The sequence below is a fragment of the Castanea sativa genome, chromosome 10 (assembly GCF_040712315.1).
Source record: "Castanea sativa cultivar Marrone di Chiusa Pesio chromosome 10, ASM4071231v1".
In the NCBI taxonomy this organism is placed as follows: Eukaryota; Viridiplantae; Streptophyta; class Magnoliopsida; order Fagales; family Fagaceae; genus Castanea; species Castanea sativa.
Genome location: NC_134022.1, coordinates 971,723 through 987,735, shown reverse-complemented (window position 1 = coordinate 987,735; position 16,013 = coordinate 971,723). Strand labels below are relative to the sequence as shown.

The 16,013-nt window shown below is 34.4% G+C and overlaps 1 protein-coding gene across 3 annotated transcripts; it reads right to left on the bottom strand.

The window, feature by feature from the left end:
- Nucleotides 1-1,006: 1,006 nt before the first annotated feature.
- LOC142612553 (cadmium-induced protein AS8) lies at nt 1,007-9,012 on the bottom strand. 3 transcript variants are annotated; one of them, XM_075784638.1, is made up of 4 exons: nt 8,906-9,012; nt 8,086-8,332; nt 7,336-7,605; nt 1,008-1,096 (listed from the first exon to the last, which is right to left on the bottom strand). In XM_075784638.1, exons 2-4 carry the CDS (start codon nt 8,324-8,326, stop codon nt 1,032-1,034), a joined length of 576 nt encoding a protein of 191 aa, XP_075640753.1. In that variant the 5' UTR covers nt 8,327-8,332; nt 8,906-9,012; the 3' UTR covers nt 1,008-1,031. The 3 variants fall into 3 exon arrangements, with proteins under 3 accessions (XP_075640755.1, XP_075640753.1, XP_075640754.1); XM_075784639.1 differs by lacking the exon at nt 1,008-1,096 and adding an exon at nt 2,801-3,091; XM_075784640.1 differs by lacking the exon at nt 8,906-9,012 and having other exon boundaries at nt 1,007-1,096; nt 8,086-8,331.
- Nucleotides 9,013-16,013: the final 7,001 nt, after the last annotated feature.

The following is a 16,013-nucleotide window of genomic DNA, read 5'->3' as shown; positions in this document are numbered from 1 at the left end:
AGTGATCCTTTGGTGCAATATAAGGAACTAAAAAAATTGTTGCATCTTTTTAATACAATATTCTTTCTTAGAATGTTTATGTCCAATAAAAGTGAAAACATATCTTGAAAGTAATATTTTCATATATAGAGTGAACATGCATAGTGAGAGAACGCTTTTTATCCATGCATTTTTATCTGGATCCATCCAAGAGTGAAGAAAACTTATCTTTTAAACTCTAATAAGCATATAATTGTTGTTTAGTTTAATATTAAATGAATACATTATTTTATATATATATATATATATATATATATATATATTTATATATATATATATGTATGTATGTATGCGTGGGGGGTAAAAATTCCCAAATAAACATTTGGGCATTGGGCTTCATTGAAGGGTACTAGTTTGTTTTTAGTTAAAGGTCTCTAGGCCCACAAATCAGTTTGCGTTGTAAAGGTCTGAGGAGTTGTCCGAAGAAAACTGTCTCCTCGGACAGGCCCGGCGATGTCCCTGGGACTTGCCAAGAAGTTTAAAGGCAGAATTCTGGAAAAACTGATGGGTAAGAGGGCGATCCAAGCACCTTCTAGATGCAAAGATGTGAGAGAAATATCTAAGAGAAAGACTGCTACCTCCACATTAAAGACCCTGCATCTACCTCCCTGGCCGCATTAATGGAAAAATGACATCTGAACAGTAAAATTCAACCTTCCTGCTATCATTCAAAGACTTCAAGAAGGTGGTGGATGGGACAAGTATCGAAAGAAAGGATTTGTGTGACACGTGGATGAAATAGGGAAGAAGAAGAAGTATTTAAGAAAACAGGAAATGAAAGAAAAAGGGGACGAAAAATTTAGCTGAAAAAGAACTAAGAATTGTAATCTTTGGCATAAATAGAGAAGTGTTATACTAATTGTCCTCGGCTTACGTCCGAGAAGGTTCCTTTGACATATTCATTTGTCATTTGCATAGATTGCGGCACTATAGCCGACTAATCAAGCTTCCAACATCCCTAACCTAAATTTCAAATCCACACTCTACAAATCTTATTGTCTAAGGCTCATTGGGCCTGAGCCCATGTTCGTCTTTGGGTCCGAGTATAATTGTGCACCTACAGTATGTATGTATATATATCAGCTTTGTAACTCAAATGAAAAATATACTTGATAACAATATTTCATAAAATGAAATTCATCTATTATGATCTCCATGGAAAAGATTTTTTTTTTTTAATTCATTTGCAATATAATCCAAATTATCTACCGACTTGAATAAGAAAATCTAATAGAACCAATAAAGTCTTCTAAGCCATAAATGATCCAAAAATTTAACCGATACAACTACAAGAGCAATTTCTACTATAAAACATGAAATCAAAAAAACAAAAAAGTACGCCAAAGGCCTTCTAGCTGAATTGGCACCTCTCTATGTACAAAGCAGGGTGGTCGATACCGTACCGGCTGGTACGGTATGCACCGGTACCGGTACACTTTTATTTTGTACCGAAAAAAATACCGGCCGTATTGGCCGCGTACCGGCCAATTTCAGGCAATACCGGCCGATACAAAAAACAAAAAAAAAAAACTTTTTTTTTTTTTTTTTTAGTTTTGTAATTTTTGAATTTTTGTAAGAGCATAATGGTAACTTATTTACATTAATTTATTAGTATTATTTGTTTTCTTAGTATGCAATGAACAACTAAGCTTTCTATTTTTTATATTGTGTTTTTTTTTTTCCTTTTAATTGATACTAAAGTCTAAAACTATGAATAATTTATTCTGAATTGAGGTAATGTTTTATGATAAACTTTTATATTTGCTATAATATAAATGAAATATTATATGCTTATAAACATGGTTCTAGAGATTTTGGTGTATGTATATAATATATATATATATATATATAGAATAGCGGTAAACCCGAAACGGTACATCGGTATTGACCAGTATCCGAAATATATCTTACCAGTGGCCAAACCGATACAGCTTCTGGTACGGTATTGACTTCCTTGGTACAAAGTGATTGGGGGTCTAGGGGATAAAGAGTTCAAGCTGCGGGGTTAGTAGCATGTTGTAATTATTTTTTCAAAAAAAAAACAAAAAGGTACATTATCTTCATAACCATTGCCCGCAGCTAGCCAATTCTTGTTTTAAAAGAAGACTTCCGCCAACTCTTTTTTTTTTTGGGGGGGGGGGGGGGGGGGGGGGGGGGTGTGGTATATGTCTATTCAATGAATGATTAAATTGTGTGCAAAGTTTGTTTAGAAAATGCAAGTCTAATCTCTAAGATCCTCTTCGAGACTCCACACCAAAGTTTGTGAGTAATTCCTCCTCGAATATGAAAGTTTGTGAATAATTCTCCCTCCTCGAATATGAATTTCATGATGATGTTATGCTGATTAAAATATGTGACATGGACTAAAAGGATTAAAGAGCCATTGGTGCTACCTCCTTTAACATAAATGATAGGTTCTGCTAATATAATTCTTGATGGGATCCATAATGCATGTAACAGGGGGAGAATACCACGTTAAGTACTGAGTAGAATGCTGGGACATCTACAAAGCCATTGGAATTGGCTATATTTCCACATCATGACTTACCCATCATAGTCCATTAGTCCTAACATACAGAGCTTCCCTTAATTTAAGGCCGCATGTCATTTTTGTGGCTGGTTGTTGAATTCCTTTGAAGTCTCATCTCAACAATTTAGGCCACCTGAGTTATCCCCAGTATTGCCACCTAGAAACTAATGTTTTCCTGTTGTGCAAGCTGCAATATAAAACAGGGAGGGGAAAGGAAGGATGGGTAGGGAGTTTTAGATAATGCAACTAAAAATTGAACCAATGAACATGAGGTCTTGAACATCACAGAATAATGAACCTGAGTGAGATTTTTACTCACATTTTATTATAGTTACAGGGTCATCCAACATACAAATATCACAATTATGAGACATTCTGCTGAATCGTCCACTTAGACTATATGAAGGGCCCTCATTCCTCCTTTTCTATAACAATTCCTATACAGACTTCGTGTGAAGAATGTACAGCAATGGTATCCTTGACAATCAACTACCAAGCTTGCTCTTCACAATCAGCCACATCCTGTCATTATAACCCAGTCAAAAACCCTGTAACTTGGCCACTTAATACATGTACGCTTAGGAGAATCTAATAAATCTTATTTGCCTTAAAATTTCTATCACTCTAGAGGGCATAGGCAGATTTGGAAGTTGTATTTTCTGGACCACTAGTCATGATTACTCTGTTACTATTCTTGATGTGTGCCTGCCAACTGATAATAAGCAGTTGATCAGTTTGTTTTTTTAAATAAGTATGCAGTTACAGGTAAGCAGTTGATCAGTTTTTAAAAATTAAAAAAAAAAAATAGGACACAAGCATTTGAACTCATTTTATCACAGTAATTCATGGTCATTATCCAACCCTCTTAATCCTGCATTGGTTTTCAAAACAAACAAATTTTTCCACCAAACTAGGTTCGAGAAATTTCCTCCAAACCGTGGGTGGCACCCTCTAAAATAACCACGTGTCATTATGTGATTCTTAAATGACTTTTTAATAACTTAAACAAAGTAGCCTTAGTTAACCTCCAAACTGTAGGTGAGACAGCCTCCTCAAGCCAGGGTGAACCACTGTGCTTAAGTATCCATTTGTCTTGGCTTAATTTCTTCTACAAAGGGCATGTATAGCTTTTTAAAGCATCAGCTTTTTCAAGGTACAACTGTAATTTATTAATTTTCAAGGTACAACTAAATAAGATGATGAAAATGAGCTCATCCAAACACACACTTAGAATAAATCCCAATACCCAAACCATCATAAACGACATCTCATCATCATCACAATCATCACCACAAAAACTCTGAGAGTCTTCTTTTCCTCACATGCTTGATAGGGGAGATCAGACTTTCTTAACTCGTGCCCAAATTGGTTTTCAGCTCTAATCCATTCCACGCCAGCATCTGCTCTTACCAATACCATCACATTTCCTTTTTAAGTCTTGAGCACATGCATTCCCCAATCAAACAGTAAATAAATACTTTCTTAACTCGTGCCCAAATCGGTTTTCAGCTCTAATCCAATCCACGCTGGCATCTGTTCTTACCAATACCATCAGATTTCCTTTTTAAGTCTTGAGCATGTGCATTCCCCCTCCACTCACTTTCCCACCCCCCTCAATCCAAACGGGCCCTTTCTTAACAATTTCAAAAGATATCCCCCACATCTTCCACAAGGTTAAGTGGACTGATGGGTGGGCATAGTAATGATTATAATGATCAATTTTTTCCTTTTATTGGTAGTCTTTTCAATTTTTAGACGTTTGGAGGGTTCAAGACACCAAATTTGAAACACCCCTCTTCCCCCCCCCCCCCCCCGCACACCACCACTGCATTTGCTCTTCTTTTTTTTGGATTATTCAGATGCAGATTTGCAGTTTATATACCAATGATGTAAGCTAAGTTAATAGTTGAATTTGAAATTCAGGGGAATGGAGTCGTGCTACTTAACTTGGTGACTGTAGGGTACTTGAGTGAAAGCCTTGAGATGTGTTAAACAGGACTGCTGTGCTCCATTGAGTCTATTGGTTGAGTTAATGGATGCAACTAGACTGGAAAGAGTCTGAGTCAAGAAGCTTAGGAATGCAACTTTGGATGCTATCAAAGGAGGGAGCCCAGATAAGGATTTGGATGAGTTAGTGAAGTGGCTAGATGACATCAAAATATGAAAGGCAAGCGATTTTTTTCTTCATTTCTTTTTGGAACTTTGGGAATGATTGCATGCACTCTTGGTGGCAGGTGAATGGACCTTAAAACGAGAGAGAGAGAGAGAGAGGAGGAAACGAAAGCAGAATATGATAAGACTTAACAGAGGTTTTTTTTTATCAAGTCTACTAAAATGTCATGTGAGAATTACATGCCCCAGTAATGAACAGTTTATTTTAGAGAGTGCCAACTAGCAGTTTGGACAAAATTTCTCCAACCCAGTTTGGAGAAATTTTTTTCCTATCAAAATTACAAAATCAACATTGGACCAAACACTTAAAAATGACCACACAACACACAAAAGGACAAGACCAAGGTCATAGGTCACCAATGACAACACCACTTTGGATATACCATAACCACTTCCTGACACACTATCACCAAATATCTGCACCACCATTTCTTTTTTCACATCCACTCTCTCATTGCTAGTTGGATGGCTGCCCCCATCACCACTGCATACACTCTTCCAACCAGCTATGTAGACCCACACCTCACCAATTCCAGAAACACATTTACAAAATCACTGCTTTAAGTTCAAGGAAGTACAGGAAGACAACCATTGACACCTTTTAGCAGAGGAAATTGTTTGAGGAGATAATCATCAAAATCAATGCATGAAGTTATCTGTAGAAATGGAGAACATGAATCAAAGGTTTTCCCAAGAACATGGTAGGCATAGAAGGTCCAGGTTTAATGGAGCAAGTCTTTACCATGTCTTTTTAATTCTGGTTTATAACTTGCAGCAAAGAATGCAGCTCACACCCTGAAGATTCTAACTGGGTTTAATAGAGCTGTTGGGGGTCAGTTCCAGGCATCAGATAAACCATTTTGTTGACAATCTACAGGATTACCTTAGAGAGAGAGAGAGAGGAGATCTTGTTCATGGGCAGATTGGTTAAATTTAAATTGTAATAATCTTACATTGTGACATTCAAAATGCGAATTTGTGAATTGTTGGGTGAATGAAATAAGTCTGATCTGAATTTTGCTATGCTAGTTTACTGATTGAGAATTTACCTATGTGATATGTTTAAAAAACAAATACAACCAAGAATATGAGTCACACAAATAAATAAATACCCAGGAATCCAATCCACAACTGGTGGCTGTAGGTGATGTATGGATCTTTGTCATATCACTTTCACTTGGTTCATAGAATCCAACATATGGTGAAAGAATTGATAGTAGGCATTAGATTTGGGGCAATAACAACTGAGTTGTCAAACATCCCTTTGACACCACCACACTGTCATCACCTCTATCATAATTCATTAACCATCACCACCACCACCACCACCACCATTATGGTAATGACAACCCACTACAATCATCTCCAACACCCAATCACATCACCATAATTACCATCATCACCACCATGACTGCCACCATCATCACCACCATGACTGCCACCTATTCATGTCATGTTCAGCTGTGATCACTGCACAACAAAGCAGTGTTTGCATAAAGGGTGGAAATAAGATAAACCCAGATATCAGCAGCTAGGGCTGCTTGGAATCAGTACCGAGCAGGCAACATAGAAAACCTAAGAATCAACACCTAGGGTCAACTGGAATCAGCACTAAGCCATTGGAAAATTTTCAACTGAAGTTTGATTCATCATACAGTCTCTATACAATTACAATAGCATGCTTATATAGACTACAAGGACTAAACTCTAATCCTAACTAACTTGGGTCAAAGCCAATTATTTACTAACAGAAACAACCTTAACTCTAGGAAATTAAATACAAAACCAAGCATAGTCCCAAAACTCTAAAGAAATTATATAAAATGCTAAAAACTTAATTAGATAAGAAGACCTAGAATAACAGTGAACGAACCAAGAGAAAAATTTATTTGACGTCTAAAATTATATAAACCAAATTAAAATAAAATTGTCTTTGCGCTTCTTGAATCACTTCAAATCTAAAAGTAGATTATTTTGGCTAAGTAAGAAGTTTCCTACTTTTCTAATGCATTTGCCAGGTATAGTTGTATTCAATACTCAAAACCATTAGCTAGAAATGTCTTCGGTAAACTAATTGGTGGGACCAAAATAGAAGAACCTTTTAACAAACAACCACGCTGTTCTTAACTCATCGAATCACTTTATTTTTTAAATATTTTTCTCAAAGATATCAACTAAAAGAGGCCTAGTTTCAAACCAACTTAAGGAAGATCCTGAAGGGAGTAAAAAATGACAACCATAGAATTTCATTTTCTTTTCATCTTAGCTTCTTCAAAACTATCATGGTAAAAATTAAGGAAGTCAATATTGCCAAAAACTACAAGCAAGTGTATAAACACAAGAAACATTCACATCAATAGCACTGTAACAATATCTTCAAAACAAGGAGGAATTAATAGTTGAAAAACTCTGAAAAGAGTGTAAGATAGTTCCAAGACACCCCCACCCCTCCCCAACCAAAAAAAGGAAAGAAAAAAAAAAGGAATCGTATGATAAATCAACCTAAACCACTTAGTAGCACCAATGCTATATTCAGAAGAAAATATTAATATTTTCAAAATTACAACAAACTCAATTTGCATTTGTTGGCTAACCTTTGCGAGGGAAGAAACGACCACCAAATGTTCCTAAACTTTCTGAAATAGACCTAGTAAAGGCTGGCAGCATGCTCTTCCTGTCAAACAAATCAAACTCTTTGTCCGAGCAACATTTTTGCTTAAAGCTAGAGAATCTTCTATATGCTTCTGTTTGCAGACCAGAGATGCGAGGTGCAATGTTATTCCAGCCATCCCCTACAATATCTTTTGTGGCAAGACCACTAGAACGGGCTAATTCCACTGCACCACTGCTTGTAGCCATAACAGCTAGGAAAAGAATGTATTGATCAACCTTTTGCACTCAAGAATAAATACTACAATCCTTCACTCAGACAGACACATGCAAACACTAATATCAACAAGGTACACATTCACAACTGAAAGAATCCAGGCAGATTAAACATGATGTGTTTACGTTTCCCAAAATGCATAAGAACAGTGTGAATCATCCTTATATGCAAAGCAACAGATAGAAAATGTAGCATGTGAAATGGTTAAATTACAAAATGTATTGATCAACCTTTTGCACTCAAGAATAAATACTACAATCCTTCACTCAGACAGACACATGCAAACACTAATATCAACAAGGTACACATTCACAACTGAAAGAATCCAGGCAGATTAAACATGATGTGTTTACGTTTCCCAAAATGCATAAGAACAGTGTGAATCATCCTTATATGCAAAGCAACAGATAGAAAATGTAGCATGTGAAATGGTTAAATTACAAAATGAAAACCATACCATTGTAAGGAAGTTCATAGAGGCCATTTGCAGGTAGGCCAATGCCAAAACCAACCAGAGTTATACCGATGCTAAATCCAACACCACAGCCCGCACCAACATAACCGACTGCCTCAGGACCAAAACCAGGGCCCCATCCAACACCACAACCAATGCCTATTCCCATACCCCAAAAGGCTCCAGATGTTGGATGCACAGGGTTCCATCTTTCATATCTCCTGAATACCCCTTTAATAATCATTAGGACCTGAGATGGAAGATGACAAGGGGATGTGGTTGACAAGAATTTTTCAAAGAACCATAACTTGTATTCAATAATGTAAAAATCAGTGTTACATCAATTCCACATCTATTACTCAATACTCAGTCATATGAAGTAATCATGTGGTTATTTTTAAGGTCCTAGAATCATATGAAAAACGTGTCTAAAAGGGTGACTTAACTTTTGCAAAATGAAATAAACTGCTATTGCAATTTTCAGAAATTGCACTCATTTCCTTTCTGATAAGCAAGCAAAAAAAAAAATGCATTGCTCAAAGTGTACTAACAAAATTGACAAATTCTCTACTGACTTAGCTCTTGATATAAGTGGCATATTAAAGCAACAATGACACCCGTCAATTAATTTTTCAACCCCATTTTTCACACTTCCATTCAAAAACTTTAGTGCAATTTGATGCATGAGCTTCAAACTTTCCATTACTTTTGCTCCACTTATAAAGCAAAAAAATTGAGCTAAGAATATAGAATAAACAACCAAAGCACATAAGACCCAGAAACAGAAAAAAGAAAGAAGTTAAAATTAGAGGTCGTAGATTACCAAAAATTGTGGCTCTGCAGATTAGTTTTTCTCCTGGTCTGGCTCTGCAGATTTTGACATTTTTGTTGCTGAGGCTGTAAACAATTGTACACTGTTCAAATTGAAAGTGACCCAAATTTTCAGCCGTAGTGGTATGTGGGCTTTCCACAAAAAAGGCCTACTTCTGTTGCCTTATCTACCGACAATCACAAGCCCAACCTAGAATTGCATTGTACTGGTATTATTGAGATTTTCAAGTCCACTCTCGACCCAAACAAAAAGAAGTTCAAGCCCAACTTACTTAAGCTTTTGATGGGATTAGGCAGATAAGACCGACTCTTCCTCGCTTGAGATTACAATAAGAATGGTAATTTTTATTACTGAAAATAAAATATTTTGTAATAAAATAACTAAACATATTTATAAGTCTGAGATTACAATAAAAATAGTAATCTTTATTACTGAGAATAAAATAATTTGTAATAAAATAATTAAACATATTCATAAGTCTAAGATTACAATAAGAACGGTAATCTTTATTACTAAGAATAAAATATTTTATAATAGAATAACTAAACATATTCGTAAGTTTGGTTGTGAGTTATAATCTTTATCCGTATCCTTTGTTTTGCGTAAAAATCATGACTCAAGGCTGTGAAATTTTCACAGCAACATAAGACCGATTCCTTTTCACACAAAAGCTATCCCTCAAGTGTTTTAAGCATGAAAGACTTTCACTGAACTCTTTATTTTTTTTTTGCAAAAATTTCGACCTCTTATTTGGCGTGAAAATCATGACCCTGAGCATCATGAATTTTTTGCACTTAATGAGACAGGCTCCTTTTCGCTTGAAGGCTGTGCCTCATGTGTTTTGGGTATCAAAGACTTCCACCAAGTTCCTTTTTTTTTTTTTTTCAAAAATTCTAGCCTCTTATTTTGTGCTAAAATCATGAGCCGAGTGTCAAGAATTTTCGGGCGTAATAAGACTTATAACTTTTCACTTGAAAGCTATGCCTAAGGAGTTGTTTGGTACATACACTTAAAAACTGAAAATATATATGAAAATAGGTGTGGGTAAAAAAGTATATAAAAATATGTGTAATGTTGTTTAAAAACTGTAAACATGTGTTTTAGTGGGTGTACCAAACAGAGCATAAGTGTTTTAGGCATGAAAGACATCCATCGTGCTCTTTTTTTGCAAAATTTAAAAATCAGGATGAGATTGCACCCACTTGGCCCCAAACTTCCAAATCAAAGTTTTGGCACTTAACTCACGCGAGTGGGTGGAGTCATGTTGATGCCTCTCAAGAGACATTGAAGGTTCTACTGTTATTATCATCCCTCCTAGGTCAAGAGTTTTACAATAGAGTCACAATTTATTTAATGGGAAGAATAAGAAAATCAAATTGAAAAGTGTATTTTTATTGATAAATTGAAAAAAGTACATCTCGTTGATAATAACCACAAATTACATTGCTTTTGTCCTAGATACATTCTAAAACAAAAAGTACAAAATTTTGATTCTTAAGTACAATCTAAAAGGAGAAGATTACAAAGGAAAATCCTAATCTACCAATTCCTGATATAAGTTTGAAGGCTAAGTTACAGGATTGGAAAGGTATTAGGCATCTAACCTGTCCGATAAAACTAGTCTTCTAAATTGTGGTGACCAATAACTATATCATATCATTCAAGAGTTTACATAATCCAAAACACGTGATTGCAAAGATGATTGAAACAAGCAAGAGTATGATGAAGCCTTGTTATAGGCATGCATAGATTGATATTGAAAAAATATGGTGAATATGTGTTCTCCTTTTTAGATCTATGTCTATCTTGTTTAGATCTTGTTTATTTTTGTTTTGGGTAGGGTGTATATCTTGGCTTTTCATAATTATATGCATTGGCTTTACAATCTCGCATGATTGATGTCTTTATTTTCTTTCTTTGCTGTAGGTACTATGTTTACTTATGGGCAAACAAACAGTATGCATGGCTTGTTTACTAAGGGTTTTATAATTTTTTAGTGCAAGATTTGTTCAAAATAGTTCAAGGGATACTTCATGAAAAAAAAAAGGTGCAACTACATAATCTAAAATTGACTTTTGTAACAACTTTTTTTTTTAATGAAATTTGTTGGAATTTGGGAGTAAGCTTACGTTTGGGAAGTGCATTTTGCGTGTTTTTCAGCAGCTAACATTTTTTTAGTGAGTCCTGTGTACTGTTCGCGGGATCCACAAATATTTTTTTCAGCAAAAGCAACTTTAAAACTGGGTCCTACGGTATTATTCACACATTTAAAAATTATTTTGCTAAAGTGTTTTGAGTTTTCAACAATAAGCGATATCCAAACAGACCTTAAATAATTTTTATAATTCATTGTTCTACACATTAGGACGTGGATCGAGCTCTTTGCGTGCAAATCAGTCCTACATGGAGATCTATAAAGATGAAATAAATGATTTAGCTAGTTGGGATTTTGGTTATTTGCTGAACTATCAAGCTCACCCATTCTTTTTCTATTTCATATTTTGAGGAGTAGTAGGTTTAGGCTACTGTTGAGGTGGTGTGTGTAAGAAGTGTATTTAAATTAGACACTAGTGTTTAGCGACTGATAAAAGATTCGAAATTTGTGAACTTTCATGTTAGTTGTAGTCTTCTAGGAAAATTTTTTTTTTTCTATTCATTTGTTGAAAATTAGCTAATAATGAAGTTTTAGTGTTTGTCTACGAGAGAATATTTAATTGAATTCATATTTAATATTAAATTTTTTTAGAGAATACTTATTAAACTTTGGCGGGGGCTTTGCAAAGGGTGAAGCTTTATGGGTGTGTAGCCAATGTCACGTGCCTAACCAGTAATAGAATTCTCCCTATTTCAAAAATGGTTCATTTTGTCCATTTTATGATTCAAATTTTTTATTTTTTAAATTTGACAGCTTGTGTATAGATTGCCACATCGTTTAGAATTTCAAATGATTTAGCAAATTATATATTTTTAGAGTTGTAAATTTTAATATAGACCAAAAAAGAAACGAAATAGACAATATTTTTTTTAATAGGAAATAGACCAGATTTGAAATAGATTTTTTTTTTTTTTTTGCTTGTTTTTTCCCCTCATTCGTGTAACCCTCTGAAGCGGCGACCATTGTTATATGCCTAACCCATATAATTGATGTTGGAGCACTTTATATTCCTTTTAGTGTGTTTAAATTAACTTACCTTCATCGTTAAGAAAAATTATTAGGTACTTTCGAAGTATCATAAATTCGTATTCTTCACTCTCACATAAATAGTAAGTCCTACCATGAATTTAATTAGTGGAGAAATTATTGTGTACTCCCTGAGTACCTAATAATTTTCCTAATTAGTGAGACCTACCATTCATGTGAGAAGAGGGAGTACATATTTATGGTATTCTGAGAGTACACAATAATTTTCCCATCGTTAATTTTATTTATTTTAATTATTGTACAAAAGTATTACTTTGAAAAAAAAGTGAAAATACTATGTTGATTCCTATATTTTAAAGTATTATTTTCAACTTACTGTTAATTTAATCTTGGATTTTACTAACATATGCTCTTAAGGCACACAATAGTATACCATTTATAGAAAAAGTTTTATCAAATTTTTTCAATTCTTCACAAAATGTTTCTAAAAATGAATGACACACATTAACCGAACCTTTTTATCTTTACTGTCAAGTGATTAACAAAAATTGACTGTAAATTTAAAATAATATAGAACAAATTGATGCCTTTGCAGTATGCACGCAATTGAGTATTTAGAAAATACTGTTTCCTTTTACTTGGAAACAGAAAGGCAAATTATATATAAAAAAATGACCTTTGTTATTTTCTTGGCCGTTCAATCAATCAAATTCCTGCCTTGGCCTGTAGTGCTTGTATCTGCACCTTTGGTAGCCTTGGAATCAAGTCAAGCATATATAACAAAAAGGATTCCTGCAGTGATTAACACATCGATTAGTGTTCATCAAAAAAAAAAACACATCGATTAGTAAGTCGAAAATAGTACGTAAATTTTTTGTTTTTTTTTTTTTGCGAGTAGAAAGCTAGCTAAGTGAAAACACGTATCTACAGTAGCTTCATGCAAACATAAGTAGGGTGTACGGATAATGCTTAAAAGCTCATATAATTGTATGACAGTCCAATTGGTCTCTTCTTTTAACAGGGCGGTGTTAGCATGTTTTTATCTGAAACACAAAATCAAAAGATTTTAATAACCAAAGTAATAAATCAAACATTGGAAATAGGTAAAGACTTGGGGATTGAGAGATGAAGATCTACTTTAGAGAGGATCGGTGATTGTCTTTATAATCACTTTTCAAAGTACATTATTATAAACTTGAAAACCGAACATTCCTAACGTTAAAAGTAGTCTAATCTCCAACATGTCCTTCATGTTTTCTAGGGCCTCTTATAAATTTTGTTTGTTTGTCTTTTGTTTTACTATATTTTCTGTTCCCCTTGAAAAAGAAAGAGATTCAGGGTTTTTTTTTTTTTTTTTTTTTCAAATTTTTTGAAAACTTCATCATTATGCTTAGATTGTCACCTACATGCACTGCTTAATTAATCATCAATATAAAAGGCCCTAACTGAAAGGTTTGCATCCCAAATATTAAGATAAGCCCCACCCCAAAAGAGAAAAAGAATTAAGATGAACAATAAGCTTAATTAAGAACTAAATTTTTTTAAACGATTTGAATTAAAATACATCATTCGAAATGTTCCAGTAAGCACATAAAGAAAAAAAAAAAAATGATACTAGTCCCTGATTCTTACAAGTCACATGGATGGATGGGATGGGATGGGATGTTTGTCTCCATTTTAATGAAATAGTAAATTACTTTCGCATCACTGTTGTTTCTTTTACATATATATTCATAGAGAGGAGATAAAGAGAGATGAAAAAAATAGCAAAGTGGCATTTAAAGTAATGATTTTTTTGAATTTGCCTCGTAAGCAAACTTATTGGAGTGAGGAGGGAAGTGGCTTTGGACCTTGACTATGCTTTTCTTGCTTAAGAAGATCTTGTAAGAGAACCCTCTTTATCTAAAGCTTGGCCCTCCTCCATATATTGACACGTGGCAGAGACCCAGTTAAGAGAGAAAGAGAGAGACAAGGAGAGATATAAGTGTCAAAAGAACACTATTGGTGGCAGTCAGAGAGAGAGAGAGAAGTATAGGATATCTGAGTTGGTTTGGTTGTCCCTCTATTCCAAGCATTCTTTGCTTAAAGAGAGGTTAGCCCCAGGAATAAAGCTAAGGACAAGGGCAGTAGTGGGTTAAAGTTAAAGCCATCTCTCTCTCTCTCTCTCTCTCCACATTGCCAAAGCACCCTCCACAGTCCACACACTTCATACTCAAACCATTGCTGACAACCGACAATAGCCAGTAATAATCTTGATCTCTCTCTGTTTTAAAAAAATAAAATAAATAATTACCTACTACTCTCTTCCCAAGAGAGACAACCCCAAGCGTTTAGTCACCGGTCATAGCCGGTAGTCAGTGGCTAAGTGTCTGCTTGCCGTACTATTTTTCTTCTGACTCTGACGGTCTGACCACATTAAGGAGGTCTGGTTTTACTCTGACCATGCTTACTTAGGCTATAGTAAATACTGGACAATAAATTTACACACTTCTCAGGAACCAAGTTCCTTTAAATAGTAAATAAAGCGGGTCTAAATCTTCTGTCCTACTTTTTCTGTTCCACTGTATACTTTACCGATAAAAATTTACCATGTATTTACCTAAGTAATTAAATACTATCATTATTGACTTATTAATGCTACCGTTATTAATTAATAGTAGTATTTAATTAATTAGGTGAACACGTGGTAAGTTTTTATTGGTAGAGTATAGAGTGGAGCAGGAAAAGTGAGATAGAAGATTTGGACTCAAATAAAGCACGTTTATAGTGTGATTGTCATTCTATAAGTAGCTTGTGAGGTATAGAGAATGGTCAGAGTTTAAGTCTTTAAGAATGAGCTTCATATATATACACTTAAATTATATTAAAATAAAATTTTTATCTTGTATCAAAAAATACTTTTGAATAATATTGTTACCTTTCAAGTTTCAACAAAAATTTTATAAAAAAATTTAAGTGGTAAAAAAAATGTTATTAGTTTTTATTTAAATTTGTACCTATGTTATCAATTTTTTACCTTATAAACTTTGCCATGAAATTATTGAAAAAAAAAAAAATGTTCCTATTTAGAATCTCAGTTGTTATTTACTAGAGAAACATTGAAGATTTTGCTACATTCCAATTTGGATTTTTGAACAGTGTTGATTCCTTGACCAGCGGCGGATCTAAGTAAGCTCACCCGTGCAATCTGATTGGACCATACGGTTTACGGATTGTACCTGGTGCAGTTGGGAGGATCAGATGACTTTGGCAGTAACTTTGGCTAAAGAAAGAACTACTCGTACCTACTTAGTCACGGTTGGTTGGTTCCTCCTATTTTCAGGTTTTTTACGATGAACAGTTCTGGCTATGTCCATTAGTACACAAGTTACATGCATATGTCATTATCTGTGCACAGTGAAACCTTTAAAGTTGTAATAATAGTGCCTGATGGAGATGAAGATGGAGTAGACATGATCAACATAATTCGAGTACAGCAGAGTTGTTTATATAAATTTAAAGACTACCCTCTCAGCAAATTTAAAGAACTCCTTGGATTGAGGAGCCTCTAATTGCCGGTGCTCTTCAAGTGGTAGGGTGAGGTCTGTGGTGATTTCAGATCACAGTAATTATGATTCAATCTAACATTTTTAAATAAGATGGTCCTTATAGTCACGCCCAGGAGTGAGTCACAATGGTCGCTCCCGTCCTCTCTTTTTGTTCATCAAAGATAAAATAAAATACTAAAAAAATATGAAGTTTGATACAGTTTATTAAGGTGTATATTATTTATACTACTATTTAAGGAATTTTTCCTGCTTAGATCGGATTTTTTTTTTGTTTTAAAATACTCCTACACCCCTAGGTTTAAGTAGAGACAAAACTAAATGACAATTTGGTAAAAATATATATCTAGCTTACACTAAAACATTGCCTATAAAATAGAAACACTTTTCTACTGATCCACTTCTTCAAAAC